General features: G+C 38.9%; 1 protein-coding gene across 15 annotated transcripts in view; it reads right to left on the bottom strand.

Annotated features, from left to right (window-relative positions):
• The window catches only part of DENND1A (DENN domain containing 1A), a 372,477-nt gene that overhangs the window by 113,345 nt on the left and 234,211 nt on the right, over window positions 1–24,921 (bottom strand). For 13 of the 15 annotated variants that reach the window (XM_043530795.1, XM_037879472.2, XM_043530797.1 and 10 more), the window contains exons 12-13: window positions 16,852–16,953; window positions 1,984–2,109 (exon numbers count right to left, since the gene is read on the bottom strand). In XM_043530795.1, the coding sequence (XP_043386730.1) occupies window positions 1,984–2,109; window positions 16,852–16,953 (228 nt within the window). The remainder of the gene's footprint in view (window positions 1–1,983; window positions 2,110–16,851; window positions 16,954–24,921) is intronic. The other 2 variants (XM_043530794.1, XM_043530796.1) reach the window with 1 other exon arrangement.

Genomic DNA, 24,921 nt, shown 5'->3' on the forward strand with positions numbered 1-24,921 from the left:
ACCTAATTCTTTTCAATTTCTCTTTATACAAGACTTCTTCCAGGCCCTTTATCTCTCTTCCAGGCCCTTTATCTCTTCTTCTTCTTCTATTGCCACAACATCCTTTCTGAGATTCAGTGACCAATACTGCATGCAGCATTCCAGCTGAGTCTGCATTACTGATTTACATAAAAGCCTTATAATTAGGACTGTCAATTAATTGGAGTTAACTCACGTGATTAACTAAAAAAATTAATTGCGATTAAAAAAATGAACCATGATTAATCACAGTTTTAATTGCACTGTTAAACAGTAGAATAACAATTGAAATTTATTAAATATTTTTGGATGTTTTTCTACATTTTAAAATATATTGATTTCAATTACAACACAGAATACAAAGTGTACAGTGTTCACTATATATTATTTTTTATTACAAATATTTGCACTGTAAAAATGATAAACAAAAGAAATAGTATTTTTCAATTCACCTCATACAAGTACTGTAGTCCAATCTCTTTAACATGAAAGTGCAATTTACAAATGTAGATTTTTTTGTTACATAACTGAACTTAAAAAGAAAACAATGTAAAACTTTAGCGCCTACAAGTCCACTCAGTCCTACTTCTTGTTCGGCCAATTGCTGAGACAAACAAGTTTGTTTACATTCACAGGAGATAATGCTGCCCACTTCTTATTTACAATGTCACCTGAAAGAGAGAACAGGCATTCACATGGCACTTTCGTAGCCCACATTGCAAGGTATTTCCAAGCCAGATATGCTAAACATTCGTATACCCCTTCATGCTTCGGCCACCATTTCAGAAGACATGCTTCCATGCTGATGATGCTTGTTAAAAAAACCACAACACGTTAATTACTTAATTACCGAACTCCTTGGGGGAGAACTGTATGTCTCCTGATCTGTTTTACCCGCATTCTGCCATACATTTCGTGTTATAGCAATCTTGAATGATGACCCAGCACATGTTGTTCATTTTAAGAACACTTTCACTGCAGATTTGACAAAATGCAATGAAGGTACCAATGTGAGATGTCTAAATATAGCTACAGAACTCGACCTAAAGTTTAAGAATCTGAAGTGCCTTCCAAAATCTGAGAGGAACAAGATGTGGAACATGCTTTTAAAAGTCTTAAAAGAGTAACACACTTTTGCAGAAACTACAGAACCTGAACCATCAAAAAAGAAAATCAACCTTCTGCAGGAAGCATCTGACTCAGATGATGAAAATGAACATGTGTCGGTCCGCACTGCTTTGGATTGTTATTGAGCAGAACCCCTCATCAGCATGGATGAATGTCCTCTGGAATGGTGGTTGAAGCATGAAGGGATATATGAATCTTTAGTGCATCTGGCATGTAAATACCTTGCAACGCCGGCTACAACAGTGCCATGCGAATGCCTGTTCTCATTTTCAGGTGACATTGTAAACAAGAAGAGGGCAGCATTATCTCCTGCAAATGGAAACAAACTTGTTTGTCTCAGCAATTGGCCGAACAAGAAGTAGGACTCAGTGGACTTGTAGGTGCTAAAATTTTACATTGTTTTGTTTTTGAATGCATTTTTTTTTTTACACAATTCTAAGTTAGTAAGTTCAACTTTCACGATAAAGAGATTGCACTACAGTACTTGTATTAGGTGAATTGAAAAATACTATTTCTTTTTTTTTACAATGCAAATATTTGTAATAAAAAATAAATATAAAGTGAACACTGAACACTTTGTATTGTGTTGTAATTTAAATCAATATATTTGAAAATGTAGAAAACATCCAAAAATATTTAAATAAATGGTATTCTATTATTGTTTAACAGTGCGATTGTGTGATTAATCACAATTAATTTTTTTAATCACTTGACAGCTCTTATAATATTCTTGGTATTATTCACCACCCCATTCCTTATGCATACAAACATCTTATGGGCAATTTCCACCACCGCTACACATCTGCATTTGTATTAACATATTGATGTCCTACTTACGGGTTCAATTTTCAGTGCATTTCTGTAGCTCCCAAAGAAAGAGGCCTGCGCTTTTAGGAATGCTCTTGCCACACCATCCCCAGTAGTTGTGGAGACTTTCTTTAATCTGTTCTTGAGTGCAGAAACCTGTAAGTACACAACAGTCCTAGATCATCCTCATAGCATAAACAAACAACTTACTGAACTGGGAACTAGCCAAAGAAGTTTCACCAAGTGTCCCAGCATCTGCTGCACGTGTGAGAAAGAATGACACAGAGTACAAACCTGGAGTTTTCAGTCCTAGGAAAACTGCATTTTCAGCTACTTGTTTTGGCCCACTAGCAGATGATCACATTCTGCTTGGAAGCCTGCAGGCAGGACTGCAGGAAGATAAGGACATGTTTTTTAAAGGCTGCCTTACTTATTGTTAAATGTTTAAAGCTATAAGGATTTTGGTGTCCTTTTGTCCAGTCTGTATAGTTGCACATATCCCCCTCAGGACCCACCAATGAACTTCATTCCCTTACTTTCAGCATATAAGAACAGTCATTGAGACCAGTATCCTGTCTCTGACTGCAGCCAGCAACAGATGTTTCAGAGGGAATCAAAAGAACAGGGAAACTTATCAAATGATCCATCCTGTCACCCAGTCCCTGCCTCTGGCAGCTGCAGGTTTAGGGACACCTTGAGCATTGAGTTGCATCCCTATGCACCTTGGCTAATAGCCATTAATGGACCTATTCTCCATTAATTTGTCTCATTCTTTTTTGAACCCACTTGTACTTTTGGCCTTCAAAACATCTCATGGCAACATGTTCCAAAGGTTGACTGTGCATTGTGTGAAGAAATACTTCTTTTTTGTTCGGTTTTAAAACCGGTGACTGTTAATGTCACTGGGTGACCCTAGGTCTTGTATTCTGGGAAGGGATAAACACTTCCCTGTTCACTTTCTCCATATCATTCTTGATTTTAAAGAACTCTAGCATATCACCCATTAGTAATCTCTTTTCTAAGTTGAACATTCCCAGTCTTTTTAATCTCTCCTCATGTGGAAGGTGTTCCATGCCCCTCATCATTTTGGTTGCCCTTCTCTGCACCTTTTCAAATTCTAATATATCTTTTTCAAGATGAGATGACCAGAAGTGCATGCAGTTTTCAAGGTGTGGGCATACCATGGATTTGTATAGTAACATTATGATATATTCTGGTTTATTATCTATCCCTTTCCTAATGGTTCCTAATATTCGGTAAGTCTTTTTGACTGCTGCTGCAAATTGAGCAGATGTTTTCAGAGAACTATCTATGATGACTCCAAGATTTCTTTCTTGAGTGGTAGCAGCTAATTTAGACCTCAACATTCTGTATGTCTACCTGGGATTATTTTTTTCCCATGTGCACTACTTTGCACTTTTCAACACTGAATTTCATCTGCCATTTTGTCGCTCAGTCTAGTGAGATCCCTTTGTAATTCTTTGCAGTCAGCTTTGGACTGAACTATCTTGTGTAATTTTGTATCATCTGCAAACTTTGACACCTCTCTGCTCACCCCTTTTTCCAGATCATTTATGAATATGTTGAACAGCACTCATCCTAGTACAGATCCTTGGGGGGACCCCGCTATTTTCCTTTCTCCGTTGTGAAAACTGACCCTACACTTTATTTCCTATCTTTTAACCAGTTACTGATTCATGACAAGATCTTCCCTCTTATCCCACAGCAGCTTAGTTTGCTTAAGAGTCTTTGATAAGCGACTTTGTCAAAGCTTTCTGAAAGTCCAAGTACACCATACTAACTGGATCACCCTGGTCCACATGCTTGTTGACTCCCTTAAAGAATTCTAATAGATTGGTGCGACATGATTTCCCTTTACAAAAGCTGTGTTGTCTCATCCCCAACACATTGTTTTTATCTATGCGTCTGATCATTTTGTTTTTTACTATAGTTTCAACCAATTTGCTGGGACTGAAGTTAGCCGTACCATCCTGTAATTGCCAGATCGCCTCTGAAGCCTTTTTTAAAAAATAGGTGTTACATTAGCTACCCTCCAGTCATCTTTTACAGAAGCTGATGTAAGCAACACATTACATACCACAGTCAATAGTTCCGGAATTTCATATTTGAGTTCCTTCAGAACTTTTGAATGAATATCGTATGGTCCTGGTGATTTATTACTGTTTAATTTATCAATTTACTCCAAAACCTCAATTGACATCTCAATCTGAGAAAGCTCCTCGCGATTTGTCATCTAAAAAGAATGGCTTAGGTGTGGGGATCTCCCCAATATCCTCTGCAGTGACCAATGCAAATAATTCATTTAGCTTCTCCACAATGGCCTTATCTTCCATGAGTGCTCCCTTAGCAATCTGATCATCCAGTGACCCCACTGACTGTTGGGCAGGCTTTCTGCTTCTGATGTACTTAAAAATTTTTTTTGTAGCCAAACCAAAGGTGAGTGAAAGCCTCTGCAATTATATCAGTTCTGGAATTCACACAACAATGGAGGACAGTTGTAATTAGTTTCTTCTAACTAACGAGTTAGTAGGAAGAGATAGATATTACAAAAAATCTACAGACCTATTTATTTATTTTTATATTTATATTGTCCCCATACACATGCACACAGCTGAATGGATTGACAGTTCCTCTTGCTTCATTTTAGCATCTGTAAGAGCCTCTGCATGCTGCTGAAATGTTATTTTGAAATTTCCAAAAGGAGAAGTCCCTAATGACTCACGGCAGATATCCCTGCGCCTCCTACAACCACCACATGCTCTAGGAGCTAGTCTTCTTCAGGGTGTAAGCACGTCATTGTCACAAAAGAACATGCATTTCAATTAGACCTGGCTGAAATTCATCATTTCCAGTTTGCGGGAAATCAACCAAAGAGTTTATTAAAAAAAAAGCAAAAGCTCTCTGGATCACTAGGAGCTGCTAAGTGAAACTGACATGATGTATTTAAATTTCACTGCCCCTGTTTAATAGTGGGCAGCTGTGAAACCGACATGACTCAGATAAGAAGTTGCCAGGGATCCCCAGGTCTACCAACTCTAGGGAAGCCTGGCCACGGTGACTGCTCCAGCACTGGGAACCCCATGACTTCCAAATTCCTGGATCAGCTGACTCCCCAGGCTGCCCAACTCCAGATGTCCCAAGAGTCAGGTGGTCCAAGGAGCCAAATGGCCTGGGAGTCTAGCTAAGTAGTAGGGAGTCTGGAAGCCCTGAGAATTCTGGCTTGAATTAGGGGTCACTTTGCTTCCAGGCTCCCTACTATGATGCCAGGAATCTAGACCTTGAGAGCCATAGTTTGAGCCAGGGCTTCCACACACCCAGCTCTGGTGGCAGGGAGCCTACAACGGCAGGAAGCCTACATGGTGGACCCGCGCAGGAGCCATGGATCTTGGAAGCCTGGAAGGCTCCCCAGCAGCCTGCCAGCAGAGCTGGCAGGGAACCAGACAAGGTTCTATTGGAACTCTGCTAGCGATTTGATAAAAATCTGTAGAACCTGAAGTGTTTTTGCAAAACATTTGGGGTTCCATAAATTGGCATTTTTCGATGAAATTGTTTCACTGGAAAATTTCTGACCAACTCTACTTTTTACTCTACCATTTCAACCATAAGGAAGTTAAAATGCTGCTGTATGAGGCAAATATGCACAGGTGATATTTAGTTACAATTCAAGTCAGATTAAGGGAGCATGATATCGTGAGATGAGAAAGAATTAAGGATTTGTAAAAGTCATGTACAACGTTTGATGAGGCATTATACAAGATACATCATCCCTGTTATTTTGGCCAGACCGGATTACAGTACATATTGTAGTTTAGATGCTCTTTTTATTCAATATAGAATTGTCAACATGGTCCCTTTGCCTGCCTAGAGTAATTCTATAAAAACAAGTATAGAAAAACATTTGACAAGAAGGTCATTAGTTAATTAGTGCAGGAACAAGAAATCATAAGCAGGCCCAAAGATCTGTGTTTTCTCTCTGGAGCTGAAGTATCAGATTATTAAAGATTTTTTTCTTTTTGTTCTTTATGAATGGTACTGAATAAAGTTTAATATTAATGCCTGCCATATAAAACAAATGACACAAATATTTTATAAGTGGTTTATAAACGTTTTGGGATAGATATGTAGCTTTATATAAGTTTATTCTAAAAAAAGCTAAAATATGTAAAGAATAAATTCTACATGCATGTAGAACGCCTACCACAATAGGTTCCCAATCCTGATTACATAGTACAAATATGAAATAAAAGATTTTTGAGGATATCCAGACTGAGTCACCACACTCATATCCCTTAATGTATTTTAAAAGCTTGAACTGAAATTCTAAATGAAATGTTTTTATTCAAGTAAAAAAAAAAAAAACCCTATAAAAATGACAAAAGCATCTCCCAATGACAATGGTGACATTTCCATCCTTTGAAATGGTCGATATCAACTGAGGCTCTTTTCTTCCTGCTTCTCAAAGGCTCTACACCACCTGTGCGTCAGATTATTCCTCACTTAACCTTCACTGCCCTTTCTCTTTCATACTGGAGGTGTTTAATTACCTCAGATTCACAGAGCTGCACTTCAGGTGAACATAGTCCTAATGGTCTCATTACCATTTACACAAAGAAATGCTCACTGATAGTAACTAAGCAAATACCAACTGTATATCCTCTTACACAGGCAAATTTAAAAACTATCGAAGCATTCAGGTTACCTGAATATTCTTTGGTCTTCTCTCCATACTCCAAGGGCTGCAGTTTTGAAGGATTACCCATTACCATTTTCTGTACTTAAAATTTGCTCATATATAAATAGGATGTGACTTAGTTTGCTGTCTTTCCTTTTTAGTGCTTGCAGCTCAATAACTTCTGAAGTAAGGTTGAATATCTACATACTATTGTTACTGACAGCATTTTTGCTTCTCAAACACAAGCAGAGAAATAAGTTTAAAAAAACCTCTTCACACATTAATGTTTAACTTGCTGTGTCTGAGCTGCAATGACTGCAGCCAAATCATTAACAAATAGTTTCATCAGCAGCAATTTTTGGTGTTGAAGACGCTGGGACAGGATAAGTTCACTCTTTGCGCTTGTCTTCACCACAGAGCTAAATTGGCACTGCTGCAAATGATGCAGCGGCACTGATTTAGCAGGTCTAGTGGAGACACGCTCAATAGATGGTAGAGCGCTCTCCCATCGATTTCTGTACTCCGCCTCAATGAGAGGCGGAAGCAATGTCAGTGGCAACGCATCTCCCGTCGACATAGAGTAGTGTGGACCCCGCAATAAGTAGATCTAGGCAATGTCAACTTGAGTTACGCTACTTATGTATCTCAAATTGTGTAGCTGAAATCGACCAATAGCTGTAGTGAAGACAAGCCCTTTGAAACAGATGTCACGGAAGTGAAATTGGTGAAAAGACAGAAGATGTAGGAAGGAGTACTAATACCACATACTCCTGAAAGAGACTCAGCTACTGCTTCCTTTGCTTTACATGACATAGAATGCCACAGCTTAAGACAGAAAGATGTCTCACCGATGGGATGGGGGTAGATTTCAGAGGTCAAATAGGTGTAGGAAACCAACAGTCTTCTTGATTTACAGAAGAAAATGAACGGTTGCAAGCAATTCATACTGATAAATATAATAGAAATAGCTATATCATGTAAGCCTAAACATCAAAGCCTTCTTTTGTTTCAGCTTTGGGTGCCATCTTGAGATACTTATTGGGACAATACTGTTTGCTGCATTCCGTGCAACGATCACTAATGGAATCTCAGCCACGAACTAATTCCTCTCCGGGTTATTTTTAGTGTTGAGATTCTCCTGCCTGCTGGATTAGGTATGACTGGCCATTCTTTCTGAAATAGCCCGTCAGCTCACATGGTATGAACTGATAGTTATGATTTCCCAATTTATCTTGAAGATCTCCATGTTTCTTTCCAGGGATCATAGATCTGTGTCCCAACCTCCTCCATGTCTCTGAAACTCTACCAAAGGATGTCTGTCTTAATACTTTTGCTACCAGTGTGCATTGCTGCTCAGAAGACAAGCTTTGGGCTAGAAAAAACCAGGAACCATAAGGAAGTCTGAGGATTTTTAAGAGCACTAGAAATACAATATATGCATTGTCTCTGTGTAACCCTGTTTATGGTCTACTTAATGAGTGGGGGCTTGGCCTCGCTGAACAGTTTTTCTTGAAACTTGCAATTCTGCTGTCTTATTTAAGCATTTGCAATTCTGCTGTCCTATTTAAACATTCATCTTCTTTCTAATTTTTCTTTATGTTTCTCAAAATCTAAAAAGGTAATGTCTTTTTCGCTGGTACATGCTCCAATATGGATTGCAGGAAATGTAACCCATACTAATACGTTTAACTTGCTTGTGTCAAATTTTTGTTCCAGATACAATTACAAAGAGATTTCTGTATATTTATTTTCAACTTTTTTTGAAGCACTACAGTGATTCTGTCATAAGAGGACTAATATTACTATTACAAACTATAAGATGGAGAATTAAGGAAGTGTCCAGCAATGCTTATAAATCCAAATGCTATAGTTTATGTCAACGATCCATGCATTAATGAGCCTTTAAGCACATATTAACATCATAGACCATAACAGTTTTAGTGGATCTATCATGTCCATAATCTACGGCTCATTTCCTTTAATTGAAACCATAATGTCCCCGAAAGAGCTGGCTCTCAATAGGCCAAATGTAACAACAGCTCCATCAGATTTTCAAGTTTGAACAGGATACAAATAAGCATAATTCTTATTTTCACCTGTAACTCACCCATGTTTGAAAGGCCAGGTAACCGCTGTAACTTTTATTTTCTTGGCTTTTGCTTTCTATGTTAGCATAAAAATAGGTTATTTTAATTTATGTCTCTCTTAAAAGATTGCACTGCAGCTACATCTTGAAGATATCTCATAATCAACCCAGAAAAATTGTTAGTGTGTTTTTTTATTAGTGTAAACTTGGGGAAAGATGCACTTGATGCTAAAGTACAGGAATGGCAGTCAGAAGATCTAGATTCTATTCCTGGCTCTCTGACAGTCTTTTAATGTGGCCTAAAGCAAGTTATAACCTCTCTGCATCTTAGGTTCCTCATTTATGAAAGAAGTAGAATAATGACATATCTCACTGAGGTGTTGTGAGGCTTAATAAATTAGCATTTCTAAATCACTTAGATCCTCAGATAGAATGTGTTAACTATTTACTGATAAAGAACTGCATTAAAAAATTAAACTCATTCCTGTGTGGTATGTATAAGAGGAGAGTTTTAAGCCTCCTTTAAAATTAAATTTAACATGGTACTACAGTGTGGTTATTTTATGGATTCACACTCATTTCAATCTAGTCTACCTCAATAACCACTTTTTAATATAAAATAATGTAGCTTAAATAACAAAGCATTAAAAATAATGTATTTAGAGAGACTGATGAGTGAACAAAAGTAAAGCTGCTCCTTTGTTTACTCTAGAATAAATTAATACATAAAACAAAGTAGACTGCATAAACTGAACTATTGGTATTCTGCCTAAAGAGATGGTAATGCTTTTTCATTTTTTGTAATAAGATGGTGACCGCTCAATACAAAGATTATTTCTAACCAAACAACCTACATATATACATACAGCCTACCCTGGGAGTGTTTTTAAAGAAGATTTTTATACTTCTGGCAGTTCAGGTTTAAAGGTCAGATTGAAACTATCACCATGTTTCAAAATGCAATCTGTGCAATGCAGCATAATGAAATGGTTCAGTAAAGGTGCTAGTGGAAATTCTTTTAATTAGGTCCAAGGCTTTTCAGTTGTCAACATGAATAAAGAAACATTCTCTAGCAAACAAAAAAAGAAAATATAAATGGAAGTTACCTTTCAAAAATGGATTTGCAATTGAGAAACAGAAGTTAGTATTGCTATGATCGCTCAAAAAACATGTTTCAGTTCCCACAAAGTAGAGAAACAAACAGTAAAGTATAAGAGCATCTAATTGTGAAAGCTTGCTAATGAATGGGATATGAATACAATGCAAAAAATAATTTACAGACAGCCAAAAATAATCAGAAGCCAATTGCAAGTACTCATAAATACATATCACGAGTAAGATCTCCTTGGTGCAATATACAAGGCACCTCAAATCAATGGCCTTAATCTAATAAACATTGCACAATGAAAGATTAAACTTAATATTTTTATTTCTTGCACTAAAGTAATTATACCTTATCATATGAAGCTCTAATGTCTACAACTAAGACTCCAATGAGACACTCTTATCATTTGAAATACTTAAAAATAAATTGATAGGGACTGTACAAAGTATATAAAAGCAGAAAAACTGACTCCTTCAGCCATTGCTGTAACTCATAGAAAGGTATGTAGGAAACATGCCAGCAGCAAATGCAACTGGAAGATCATCACAGTTCTATGCATCTGATGAAGTGAGCTGTAGCTCACGAAAGCTCATGCTCAAATAAACTGGTTAGTCTCTAAGGTGCCACAAGTACTCCTTTTCTTTCTTAATATTGGCGATTTTAAAAGGAATATTGCTATTTTACGTGCTCTTTGTCACTCTCATATCATCAGCAACAGGCCACAATATCACAAACACAAAGTTGAGCAGGGACAGACTTTAGCATTTCAAACATTTACCTACTAATGCAGATGTTTGCACCTTGATTTTCAAAGGAGCTGACCTGGGCAATTCAGGAAGTCTGATAGCTAGAAGGTACTGTTGAGTCAAGCCAGAGCAAAGCACTGACATTCTGTGTTAGGTGTTTAATCTGATTCTACTGGAACTATCGCAAGGTTATCCAACCTCTGTAACATGCACATTCACTGGAGAGACATTTCACAATAGCCCATTTTCACTCTGAAATGGTAACAAATAACTCACTCTGAACTATGGAAAGACCACAGTTTCGGCAGCAATGTCATACCCAAGTATGACGCTCAGAAAAAGTCTCCAGCAAAATCATAGGACTTAAGGGATTCTTTTTTCAATGTAGCAAAAAGAGTTGTTCAGAAAAACAAGCAGACTATTAAAATTTCCTATTGCATGAGTAGCCTGCCAGTGAATACACCAAAGTAAATGTTACTCAGCTCTGCAGAATGCAAATGGATTTAATTCACCAAAGTAAATTTTGCGTATATTCAAGAGTTAATGAAGTGCTCAGTGCTCACATTACCTTGCAGTACTGAAAGCATGGTTTGACTTAACAGCCATTCATGACTGTGGAACTGTTAGAGATATTTTTAGTCCCTCAGCTAACATAGCCTGGCATAGCCCCCAACAGATCACAAATGCATCCATGTGGAGTGAGCCCAGTGGAGAGAGAGATTCGCCAGAATCTCCCCCTCCTTTCTTCCTACCACCCCACCCCTCCGAAGAAAGTGTGTATAATAGATCAGCTTCAGAGTCTCCCTGCTGTGATGAACAACTTGATCCACTTACAGTTCCAAACACACGATGCATGAAAGAACAGACATAAATTCACTTCTTGCAAAGAAAAACAATTGCTCTCTAGTGGTGAAAGCCAAATATTAAACAGTTTAAAGGAAAGGAAAAGACCTAGAGGAGAACAATTAATTATCTAGATAACTAAAATAATGAAACAAGGAGGAATACAAATGAGGAATAAGATAGAAACACTGATTCCAAACATTAACTACACAAAGCAAAATGATTCAAGTTAAGTCTTTGTTACCACACATATTCAACCCAGCTGTGTTTATATAGCAGTTGTGAAAAAAAAAATACCATGTATGTTATTTATGTGTCGTACCAGTTAATTGAATTTGCTAGCAGCACTTCCTCTGCAATGCTCCAAACATCCTCTAAGAAAAAATGTAGCTTTTAAATAGACCTGCAGAAAACTGAATCAAGAATTTTGAACTAATAAAACACAACTCTTTACTGTTATAAACGTGAAGTAAAAAGTAAATAATGAAAGGAAGGAAGTCTCTTAAAATTTATTACATTCCAAAGCTTGAAGTTTTGGGTTTATTGGTAAAGTCTCTTCTGATGTTCTACAGTGCTCCTGCAATAGCTCTTTTAATGAAGTCCCATAAAATTTAATATAATACTTGATTGTTGACAAATCATATATACATACAAGGCCCAGGATTCACTGTATCCAGACATTTCTTACATAATTCTATGAAATTTACAAGTTTGACATTTCCACAGTTGTGCATATTAGCATGAGTGATGACAAGCTGGCAGATTCGGATGCAAAGAATAAAGTCAAAATGAAGAGCTATTTAAATACCAAAAAGAGGCACTGAAATAACTTTAACAGACTGAAATGCTGACGAAAGCCAGGGAGCACAGAATCATACATAACTCACTGCTTCCTGCCTACCTGGCTATATACAGCGATGAACGGAGTCACATCGCAGACTACTGAAGAGTGAAGGGATATCACAGTGGCAAGCAGTGAGCATGCATGAATTACCCAGTGCAATGAATGGGAAACATACTTGGATTGCCTTCTGCCCTGAGGGAATCGTCGCTTTCCAATGGACATGGATAGTCTCTCACCAGGCTGTGGTAACTGGAAATCATTGTTCTTACAGCAAACAATGATCATCCAAACTAACTAGCATTAAGCTATAACAATGCATGTGACTTATCGCAGCAGAGGAATGGAAACACTTCAGGGGTAGGGGCATCATTTAGAATGTGGCAATTCTAGAAGTTTGATATATGCCACTCTTGCTGAGGATAATTCCCATGGAGCAGGTCCTCAAGGAATCAATTCTGAAGCACTTAGAGGAGAGGAAAGTGATCAGGAACAGTCAGCATGGATATTCACCAAGGGGAAGTCATGCCTGACTAATCTAATTGCCTTCTATGACGAGATAACTGGCTCTGTGGATGAGGGGAAAGCGGTGGACGTGTTGTTCCTTGACTTTAGCAAAGCTTTTGACACGGTCTCCCACGGTATTCTTGCCAGCAAGTTAAAGAAGTATGGGCTGGATGAATGGACTATAAGGTGGATAGAAAGTTGGCTAGATTGTCGGGCTCAACGGGTAGTGATCAATGGCTCCATGCCTAGTTGGCAGCCGGTATCAAGTGGAGTGCCCCAAGGGTTGGTCCTGGGGCCGGTTTTGTTCAATATCTTCATAAATGATCTGGAGGATGGTGTGGATTGCACCCTCAGCAAGTTTGCAGATGACACTAAACTGGGAGGAGAGTAGATACGCTGGAGGGTAGGGATAGGATACAGAGGGCCCTAGCCAAATTAGAGGATTGGGCCAAAAGAAATCTGATGAGGTTCAACAAGGACAAGTGCAGAGTCCTGCACTTAGGACGGAAGAATCCCATGCACCGCTACGGACTAGGGACCGAATGGCTCGGCAGCAGTTCTGCAGAAAAGGACCTAGGGGTTACAGTGGATGAGAAGCTGGATATGAATCAACAGTGTGTCCTTGTTGCCAAGAAGGCCAATGGCATTTTGGGATGTATAGGTAGGGGCATTGCCAGCAAAGCGAGGGATGCGATCGTTCCCCTCCATTCGACATTGGTGAGGCCTCATCTGGAGTACTGTGTCCAGTTTTGGGCCCCACACTACAAGAAGGATGTGGAAAAATTGGAAAGAGTCCAGCGGAGGGCAACAAAAATGATTAGGGGACTGGAACACATGACTTATGAGGAGAGGCTGAGGAAACTGGGATTGTTTAGTCTGCGGAAGAGAAGAATGAGAGGGGATTTCATAGCTGCTTTCAACTACCTGAAAGGGGGTTCCAAAGAGGATGGATCTAGACTGTTCTCAGTGGTAGCTGATGACAGAACAAGGAGTAATGGTCTCAAGCTGCAGTGGGGGAGGTTTAGGTTGGATATTAGGAAAAACTTTTTCACTAGGAGGGTGGTGAAACACTGGAATGCGTTACCTCAGGAGGTGGTGGAATCTCCTTCCTTAGATATTTTTAAGGTCAGGCTTGACAAAGCCCTGGCTGGGATGATTTAGATGGGGATTTGTCCTGCTTTGAGGAGGGGGTTGGACTAGATGACCTCCTGAGGTCCCTTCCAACCCTGATATTCTATGATTTGCAAGGCTACTGCCATGGAACCCCTAGGGGTGAGAACAGATGTTTTTAGTTATGCTTCCACTTCCTTTCATTTAGTGAGTTTAAAGTGACTCAGGCTAGCAACATTCTGAACTTTTCTCCCCCTGAAATTTTGCTTCATGAATACAGCCATTTCTGTCTCTTGGCTGTTTGGAGGTCTGTGTGAAATAGATTCTGGGATCTCATCCACAACACAAAGGCCAACACCTCTCTTGGAACTAGTTGGCAGACAGCAGGCAGGCCTAGCACTGAACTATGCAGGGTGAATACAAATGACTTCTCCCATGTTGAGTTATTCTTACCAGGAATGCTTGAAATATGCTGGTGATGAGTAAGGATGGATGCATGGTGTTGGGAGGCTTGAACACATTCTCCAGATTCCTCCTATCTCTGTTTATTGCTCTGCGATTGGAACAGCTGTGCCATATTAGTGCAGAATATCAAAAAGATGGATATTCTGCACATCAAAATTACATGAATATGACTTATCTAGACAAACAGCTACCAACACGATGCTCACCTTCCTGTGTGTCAGGACTCAAAACACTGCTTCTTTATACGCCTCATAGCCCCATAGCTAGAAGTCATGTTGTTTCAGTGTTGTGGACAAATTACATATTTGACATGTAGGTAGTTGTATATCCAATCTGGATAGCAGACCTTCACCACAGCAGCCAAGCTACAGTTATACATTTTTATTTTGATCTGAGGATCTGGACTGGTGAGGATTAACTGAGTAAGTGATAGGCTAATGCTGGGAGCGAGGGTACATGGCAGTAGGGTGTTTGCTCTTCTAGTTCCCGCTGCTAAATGATTCACAGTCAAGCCTCATCATCAACCAGGAAAATTCACTCACACATTCAATGACTACTACAAAAATGAAATAGGGCTTCCCTTTAGTGAAAAATTAGTCACAGTCTATGATCATCCTGCTGAAAATTGCAGCAGAAAACTCAAGGTTATCAGCAAAGAGAATCCACCTTTCCACAACAAACTGGGACAGAGCAAGGTATTTCAGCATCACTGTGATGCCAATCATCTCTGCAACGAAGGCAAGAGCCCTCCATGTGAATGCCTGGTATTCTATTAAATGGACAGACTCACATCACAGGACACATGACTATCCTTTGAGTGAAATATAAGGTACTCCTTTTTCAGTCTGAAATTTTTGAAGTTTTTCAAAATGCTCCAAGCAGGTCCTATGGGAGAAAATCTTGAAAATGTTACACTGCCACTTTTCTATGAGCTGCAACAGTAGCCTGCATTTTGGTCACCATGCAAGAACAATTATGCTTCAAACAGGTGAATGACAAGGTGAAGCATGGCAGAATATTCACTTGTTATAAATAATACTGAAAAGCTATAGAGAAATCCTTACTTGAGTTTACTTCTCCTGAACCACAAAAGAACCAGATTACATTCTGAACTACCCTGCACATCAATTTCGTATTCAACTGCACACTAAGACAGGATTTTATTTAGGTCATAAGTTAAGTGAAAGGAAGCACACTTTACAAATTATGGATCCTAATAGCCAACTGAATATTTTGAGCGTGGCTAGTAAGAGAATCTCAGATTTTTCTGTCTTCTCCCAAAAAGACACCAGTCAGACTAGACAAAGCTTCTAGTGTACTTGCTCTACACACTTTGCCACCCATCTTCTCTTTTAGTTTCATTAATAAAGACACTCTACTATCAGGTGGCATCAATACAGTGCAACATAAATTGGGCACATCTTTGTCTCAGTACATTTAAAGAACCAAACATTCAGTAGTTGAGACATTTTAAATGGAATTAAAGTATCGCACCAATACAGAGAAAGGAGGCCCGTAGAGAGGAATAATAGTTGAGAATTATTTTCACAAAACAGTCTTAGGGCAGGTCTACACTACGGGGCTAAGTCAACCTAAGTTACGCAATCCAGATACGTGAATAACGTAGCTGGAGTCGACATACCTTAGGTCGAATTACTGCGGTGTCTACACCATGCTGGGTCGACAGGAGAAACTTTCCCATCAACTTACCTTATGCTTCTCATTCCAGTGGAGTATCAGAGTCGAGGGGAGAGCGATCGGCAGTTGATTTACTGGGTCTTCACTAGACCCGCTAAATCGACCCCCGGTGGATTGATCATCACAGTGTCGATCCATGGTAAGTGGCGACAAGCCCTTAGTAATGGATTATCAAGTGAGTGACCTGATTTCAAAATTATGTTAAAAACAATATAGGACACTGATTAAAATTCAGAGATCCAGTTGGAGGAAACCAGGGGAAAAGATTCATTAAGGTATCTCCAAAAATAAATGTCAGTCCTTTATTGCTCTTTTACAATGTAAGGATGGCTTGAAATTCCCTCTTCACACAGCACTCTGCTCCACCCCAAAAAATCTGCTTGAATTTTGTTTTTTGTTTTTCTAATTTTGTTTCACATTAGATATGTCATACATGTTCTTTCTTTTCTTCCTGCAAGACTTTGTAATTTTTAGAGGATTTGGAATCTGACATATTAACTCAGTATTTTAATCGAAGTTGCAGCATTCCCAGCTTAAGTGTGAACTTTGTCTCCCTGCATTCAGAGGTTGCGCAAAAAGCAACCTACGTTTCAGCCTCCTGATGTTCTTTTGGGTTCCATATCCCTCAAAGATTACTAAATTCTGTCAGGCAAAAAAGATAAAGACAGGGTAAGCAGTTCACTTACCAGAACACATGGGGGCTTTGGCACCATCATCAGACACATGATAGAAACTGAACGGATAAAAAGGATTACTATTTCTAGTAATGCAGTAGCTTAAAATATCCAAACAATTTATACGTACCACATCATTGGGAAGGCTCTGTAGGTCATCAAAAGGGGTTTCCAGTGTGTTGGTATCAACATTAAGAATCACCACATCTTCCAGGGCCATATTTCTAACTTTCTAAAAAAATGCCAAAGTCAGAAAAGGAAGGGGAGGGAAGTCAAATCTTATCCATAGACAATATCAATCATAACATAACATTCTGCTAACTACACTATTCCCCAAACACTTTAAAAGAAGCAAGTGGTTTCCTCCTATTCCTCACCACTTGTGTGTGTGTGTGTGTGGTGTTTATTGTTTAACATTTGTTGGTTTTGTTTTTCCATTTCTTCAAATTAAATCCTTCACCTGCAGAGGAAGTTTCTTAGCTTCCTGTGTACTGGGGTTTCTGGAGGAATCATAATGTCCTTCTAGATCATTCAAGCAAGGAGGTATTTCAAACTTTTCTAACATTCATTTACTTCTTGTTTCCCCTTTCAGTCCTGATTCAAAGCACAACTTCTAGCCACATCAAGACTCAAAATACATAATTTTTAAAAAATTCAGTATTTTGTTTAAATAGTAAACAAAGTTGGCTTTTCCAGTTGCTGAAGTGCTAGTAAGGCCAACCTTGGATCCGCTTTACCATCTCTGGCTTTGCCTTAGCACCTCCAAAGCGTCCTCATTCACAAATGAGATTACATTTGAGCAAAATGGACAGTGTTCAAGATAACTGAGTGAGAGGGAAGCTAGAATTCTTTTCTTCCTTAATACGAGGATTTCCAGGACACCACAAAAGATTACAAAATACTTCCAGGATTCTAACACAGGTCTCCTCACCCACAAGGCTTTGAGAAAAGTCCCACTTCATGTTATTTCTTTTGGGTTGCTACCCAAATAATATGATGTCTAAGGTCTTGTCTACACTGCCACTTACAATGCTGAAACTTTCTTCGCTCGGGGTGTGAAAAAACACACCCCTGAGCGATGCAAGTTTCAGCGCTGTAAAGTGGCAGTGTACATAGTGCTACAGTGCTGGGAGCTATTCCCCTCATGGAGATGGTTTCATTACAGCACTGGGAGAGCGCCACACAGCCTAACGAGACTACACAGCCACGTTAAAGCGCTGTCATGGCAGCGCTTTAACATCAACTGTGTAGACATACCGTAAGAGCAGCAAACTCCACAGCAAACTGATGCTAAAATCTTAAACCAATCTTTGTAAGGCAAAACCAGACAGACTACATGGCCACATATATTTGGCTAAACTTATTTGCTAAGAAAGTGGATGTCTAACATGCAAAAAATTGATAACTGATTAGGAAATTTAAGTCTAAGACTGCCCTTTGAACCTTTCAGAAATTTTATTGGGTTTTTCACTTCAAAGGCCTAGCAAGAGAGTCAGAGGAAGAACTTTGTGGGCTACAGAACTCAGTCAGAAATTGTAAGTCTTCTGGACAGAGGAACAGAAGGGCTTCTGGAAATGAACACATGAGAGAACCATTACAAAGGGATGGAAATGATACAGATTTGGAATGTTGTTCCTGGAAGAAAAATCTTTTCATCTTTTTGTTTGTACACTTGGGCAAAAACAGTTCTAAGCCCCAATGCACACAACCGCTTCTCAACAGTCAGCTGGAATGAGGTTTTTGACTCCGTTCCCAATCCCCAAGTGAAAGCATTGATTGCTGTGTGTTTAAGGTTACATTTCCTACAATGGTACACAGATGCACAATAGAAGAAAAGCACAGCCTCTTTTTGAAAAGAATAGCCCTTGGTAGCTTTTGCTGTTTAAGTACTCAAGAAGCAGAAGAATGCCAGATTTCATTTCCCCTCTTAAGCAAGATTAACCACACTGCTGGTGGTTTCAATAATGGAATTTAAATATTCCCTTAATCAATTTTTCCATCCAACCTGGGAACTGTATCTACAGATAGTTTTTAAATTCACATATAAGTAAGTGGAATATCCAAGTATCTTATTTTATTTATCTATATATTCACCAGATCCTGAGTTTGATCTTCTCTCTCCACCTACCTAGGCTGCCACCAGCCAAAGAAGCACGGTAATGGTCCTGAGCATGTTCTGATGAGGTATTCAGACAGCTGGATGAGAAAAATTAATAGTAATCTCAACCCACAATGTTATTTCTTTTGAAACATCCTCCTATGAAATCTGATCCACGTACACTACATTTCTACAGGGAACTAGAAATGTGAGTTCCTGTGAAGCACACATCCAACAATACTGGATCTTCTGAAAAGAAAACACAGAATCCAAAATGTTTCCAGATCAGGAAGACATGGACTGACACTTGAAATGCATTAGCAACTTGGACAGAGTCAAGAATGTATTCTATCACAAACCTGGCCTGTAAGGTAGAGATGGAGTGAGAAAAAGTATTGATGGCTAGAGGAAGCAAGAAAGGAGAATACATAATGAACTGTCTGTTCAAAACATAGATGGAGGAATTCGTTTAAGTTTTGTTAATACCAGGAGACAGAGTCTGGCAATTCATTGGTTTGTTATCTCAGGACAATGCAACTTCTGCCCTCCAAGTGGCAAGGAAAGAAAATAATATGCTTGTTAAAGGGTGACAGTGTCTAGTCAACTGCACAGCTTCAAACTAACAGACACCAAGAAGCAACTAATAAGATGGTTGATACTCAATATTCAAATGGTCAGAGTTCAGATACTGGTGTTACAGGGGGTGAAATACTGTAGATAGACCACCATACCAGAGACGACCCACTGGAGGGCTGATGGTATCATCCTGGAGGACATCAAACCACACTGGTACATGTGGCAGGCAATTTCTAAGCATGAGAGAGCTAGGTCTGGAACAGCAGTGGTTTTGTAGTTAGAGATTGGTGAAGGGGCTTTGACATGGGGTAGACAGGCCCAGGACCTGCAAGGACAATGCCTGACAGTTGGAACCATTAACACCAAATTCACACACACACAAAAAAGGAACTATGTAGTATGCTAATAGAGGAAATTTTCCAATAAAATGGTAAACTATTATCTTCCCCGAACAGTGCTACTCTCTTAAATAAACAAACTGTCTGCTTTTAAAGTCTGCTATAGAAAACCCTTTTAATCTCACACCCTCCAACATATAGAGCAGTCTCTAAAGCCAATTAATTAGGTCATTTATGCACAATCCCTCTAGGTAGCAAGAACAGGTCTCTAAAAAACTTTTTGTGGGGAAAGGGATGTTAAAAAAGTGAGGCTAGGGAACTAAATGTGTGTGAGCAAAAAGTAATACAGGAAAGAAAGCATAAGAAAAATTTAGATCAACGTTTTTAAAAATGGGAACCTAAAGTTACGTTACTACAGGCAGCCGCAGGCACCTAAATAAGCAGCCTCAGCTTTCAAAGGTGCTGGGCACCCAGAAGAGCCCATCAACTTCAAGAGTGGTGGTTAGGTGCTTACAATCAATCAATCCAGCCATCAATAAAGCTCTTTATTTAGCGTACATCTACACTGTAAACCGTCCTGCCCGGCAGTGAGTCTCGGAGCCTGGGTCAAATGATGTTCCCACTTGCGGTGGACCTTAGTCTCTGAGACCCTCCCCCTCTCCACTTTTCGAAGTGTGGGCTCCAGCCTGAGCTGGAATGTCTACACTGCTATATTTAGTCCCGGGGTGTGAGCCTGAGTCACCTGACCGAGGTTCTGAGACTTGCTGCTACAGATATATGACTTCATCTTTTGTTCTGTTGTGGGTTTTTCGTTTTTTGGGGGGGTTTTTTGCAGTGTAGATATACCCTTAGATGCCTAAGTCTGCACTTTGAACCCTAAAATTAAGCTTCTCTTTCTGAAATTCCTGGCCTTAAATGGTATATTTAAGGCTAACTGCTTGCTGTGCTCAATGCCAAATTATAGCTAAAACACTCACACAATCCATTCAATTGCCACATACTATAAATAGATCACTATCTTCTGCACAGAACCCAACTTGGAGGTTGTTGTTGTTTTGCTAAAATATTTGCCATCAGATCTACAAACTAATTAAGTCTGATTTTAAGGGAAGACTATTCCATGTAATTTTTTCCTTAGAAAAGGAGCACAAGTCCTTCATGAAAAGCAAGATACTTTCCTCCCCACTCTCAGGAACCAAAAGGTCACTCAGTTGGCTTACATCTGATAAAACTCTAAGGTAACCCAGGAGTCTTGCTTCTCCTGGGAGTCAGGAAGCAGCAGACAAACTGATTTGCTCCTTCCTGCTTCAGAAAATTAAAAATCTCAGTTATACTCAGAGGACTCTTGAAAGCACCAACAAAAAATCTTTAGCAATGTGCTTAACCAAAGCCAGAAGCTTTTCAAAATTGAGCACCAGAAGGACAAGACAGAAGGAATTAAACCTCCTCTTGATTATCACAGGAGCAGCAGCAGTGACCTACACATACAAATTTGAACTTGCCAGTGGGTGTTTCTGTAACTTGGATGAAGAATCTATGGGTATGTCTACATTGCAATCATACACCCATCACTGGCCCGTGTCAGCTGACTCGGGCTCACAGGGCCCAGGCAGTGGGGCTATAAAACTGCAGTGTAGACGTGCAGACACGGGCTGGAGCCGGGGCTCTGGGACCCTCACAGCATCCTGTAAAGCAGCATCCTTTCACAACAAATGTCTTAATAAAGGAAGATACGTTACAACTCTTTGGGTACCTTAAAGACACTTCTGGATTGACATACATGGTTGCTGCAGAATTATGTGAGTAGTTCTCTTCTCTTCCAGGGGGCAAGAGAGTGTGTCTGGGAATCAAAGCCACTTTTCATGTGAGAGCTCTCATAAAAGCCCCCAACTTGCAAATCTGCTTTTCACCTTAAATGCACCAAATTCCAAAAGGTACAACTAGCTTCAATTTATTAATAGTCTCATTGATTCTCCATCCCCATACCCTAATACCAAATGCATCATCACTAAATCACAAAGAATAATATTCTATTTATCACAGCCGCCTAACTAGCTAAACAAAATATTGGAAACAATGCACTGCACGCTTAATAAAATGAAGTAGATGTATTAAATCAGTATTTTACAAACAGTACAGAGAAACAGAGAATAAGAGGAAAATATGACTAGAAATAGCTGTATAAACTCTGCAGCACACACAGTCATAGTATATTAGACAATTTGTGCATTAGTTTGCATTTGTCTAATTTTCCTATAGACTTTGAGCATGTGTTGATTCAAAACACTCCAGTGAAGATATGGGTCATCTGCTCATAAAAAGGAGAGGTTCCCCCCTCTTTTCACTTAATTCCCGGTAGCCATCATTCATTCATAATAAAATACGGCAAGACAGACTAACATCTCCACCTGCCTTTTATTTTAAATGCTACTTTTTAAAGAGTGGAGAGGTATGGAAACCCAGTTTAACAAGCACACTGAACCCATTGTTTATGGCCTCCATAAACATGGCTTAGTAAGAATTACTGACTTAATCAGAGTGAACTTATCTCCTGGTGAAAAGAGCACTTTAAATTTCAGAAATGGCACCTTTACTGTGAAAATCTCTTAACTTCTGAAACAAACTCCAGGGGGCCTTAAACACCAGGCCAGTAAATAAGCAGCAGTTAGTGTGATTTGTCCTGCTCATGAGCATCTGAACACTTGAAATCATTAAATTATTTTATGTAAAAGTCTGCAAAAACACTGAGAAACTATACTCAATAGAGAAGCATAAAAAAGGCAAGAGAGCCTGAGTGAGGCAAAAGGGCAATAATTAATCACATGTAAACAAACTTCTTCATCATTACTAACAGCTTATGTTATTAAATGCGAAAGAAAATATTAAATCAAGTTTATGTTTCACTGTTTATGCTCTTTGTTTACTTTTTGCCTTTCCTATGACTTGAACAATGTACTCAGTTACACTTGTATTTGTAGTTCGTTTCATTTTCAGGTGCTTACTACTACATTTGAGTTTCAAATAAAAAATTCTATTTGTATAACATGAACTATTGTCACTAGATTTAAAAAAAACAGTGGAAACATCTCTCTCTTGGTCTTAAGATTTTTAGCTTTTTTAAAAACAATTTAAAGTTTGAGACAAGTTTAACTTTACAGTAGCTCTTCATGATCAGATACAAAGGAGATGGGCATATTACAAATACTGCGGTGGGAGATATGAGACAGAAAACATATTTTCTTATTAAAAAAACAAATGTTCAAAAAGTTTACCAAACAAAAATAATACATTTTTCTATCATCATTTTATGTACTTTCTTAGAATGCAAAATATCATTCACAAGAATTAGTCTAAGATCTGTTTGCTTTATGACTTGTCTACATCACTGACAATTAATGTTTACAGTTTATTTACCAAAGAACACCACAATACTGCAGACAACAATGTGTCAATCTGGCTACCAGAAGCAGGAAAAGCAACGGATATAAAATTTTATTATTTCATGCCCCAACAGCAGCCAGAAGGACTTAATGAAATCACCCTTAGATTTACAATCTGAAATAGCTATTCAACAGGCAGATATGGTTAAGCTAAATGTACCCTCTGACCTTTCAACCCTTTGATCCTGGCACAGCAGGTGGCCTACTACCCCCTCCTATGCATCTTCCACTCTTCCGCCAATCTCCTAACCTTGATGTGCAGTAGCCCTGATCCTACACAGGTGATTCTCAAGATCCTTATCACAAGCAGCTGCTGCTGCTAACTGAATGACAAAAATCACTAGTGCTGATGTGATCCAATACTATTGGGCAAGAGAGGAAAAGGTTTCTTTCTGCAGTTACTGAAAAGTTTTTTGGGTTGAAATTAATAAAGATCTCTCCTAAAAACTTCATATAAAAACATATCCAGAATCTCTTTTTAAATCCAAAGTCATTTTTCAATGATAGACCATTTTAAAAATAACTTTTCATGCATTTAGGGCAGTGGTTCTCAAACTGTGGGTTGGGGCCTCAAAGTGGGTCGGGACCCCGTTTTAATGGAGTCACCAAAGCTGACTTAGACTTACTGGATCCCGGGGTTGAAGCCCGAGCCCCATTGCCCGGGGCCAAAGCTGAAGCCCTGAGCAGCAAGGCTCAAGTTACAGGCTTCCTGCCTGGGGCTGAAGCCTTAGGATTTTGGCTTTGGACCCCTGCCTGGGGCGATGGGGCTTGGGTGGGCTCAGGCTTCGATCCTCCCTCCTGGGGTTGTGTAGTAATTTTTATTGTCAGAAGGGTGTTGCAGTGCAATGAAGTTTGAAAACCCTTGATTTAGGGTGTATTTCATCTCTTCCTCTAAAACAATAAACATGAATGCTTTCCAGTCAAAATATCTGCATATCCAAAAATTGGCTGTTTTATTTCTTTAAGTCTTGAATTAAAGAATGCTTTTTCATGTTCCCATGTGTCTGGTATTTCCTTATTATAAAATTTCAAAACTATTTCCAAAGTTATATGTAAAAAAGCCACAGCTTGGTAATGCACTAATCAAGTTCACAAGTTAAACCCTTTATGAAGCACTAAAGATTATCCCAGCTAACATTACAAATGCAAAAATACACCATTATCACTACTACTGAAAAACCTCAATGGCTAATGGCAAAGATTTCATAGGTACTTACAGAATGGGTGTGTGAGTGCAACTGAAAGCTGGGTACATAGGGAAGGTCCAGAGACTATCATTCTATACAACTCTTATCAGAGTTTACTGGGTCCAGCTAGACTAAAGATTTTAAAGAAGAACCTGAAAGTTATCCTATGACAACCATGTCTACTTCCACTGAGATAAACAAAAGTTCATCTCAGTGGAAGTAGACATAGTTGTCACAGATACTGGATTTTGATCATGAGGAACTGTTCCTCATGCTTAAGTACAATAAAAGAGAGAAACGTTTTCCTTGCTGACATATTTGATTGTAATATTTTGTACACAAAAACATGTCAGTGAATTTGACTGATCTAAAATATATTTATAGCCATAGATAAAAGATGCCTAAGCAATGAGAGTTTCAGTTTCTTAAAGGTACACTATGTCCTTTCTTTATACAATGGCTGGGATGATAGTTTCATGCCCTGAATCCAGCATCACAGTGGCATGCATTATTGCATATTTACACAAAGGCTATGACTGTGGTAAGCGGTGAATGGAAGAT

The sequence above is a fragment of the Chelonia mydas genome, chromosome 16, assembly GCF_015237465.2.
Source record: "Chelonia mydas isolate rCheMyd1 chromosome 16, rCheMyd1.pri.v2, whole genome shotgun sequence".
NCBI classification, from domain to species: Eukaryota; Metazoa; Chordata; order Testudines; family Cheloniidae; genus Chelonia; species Chelonia mydas.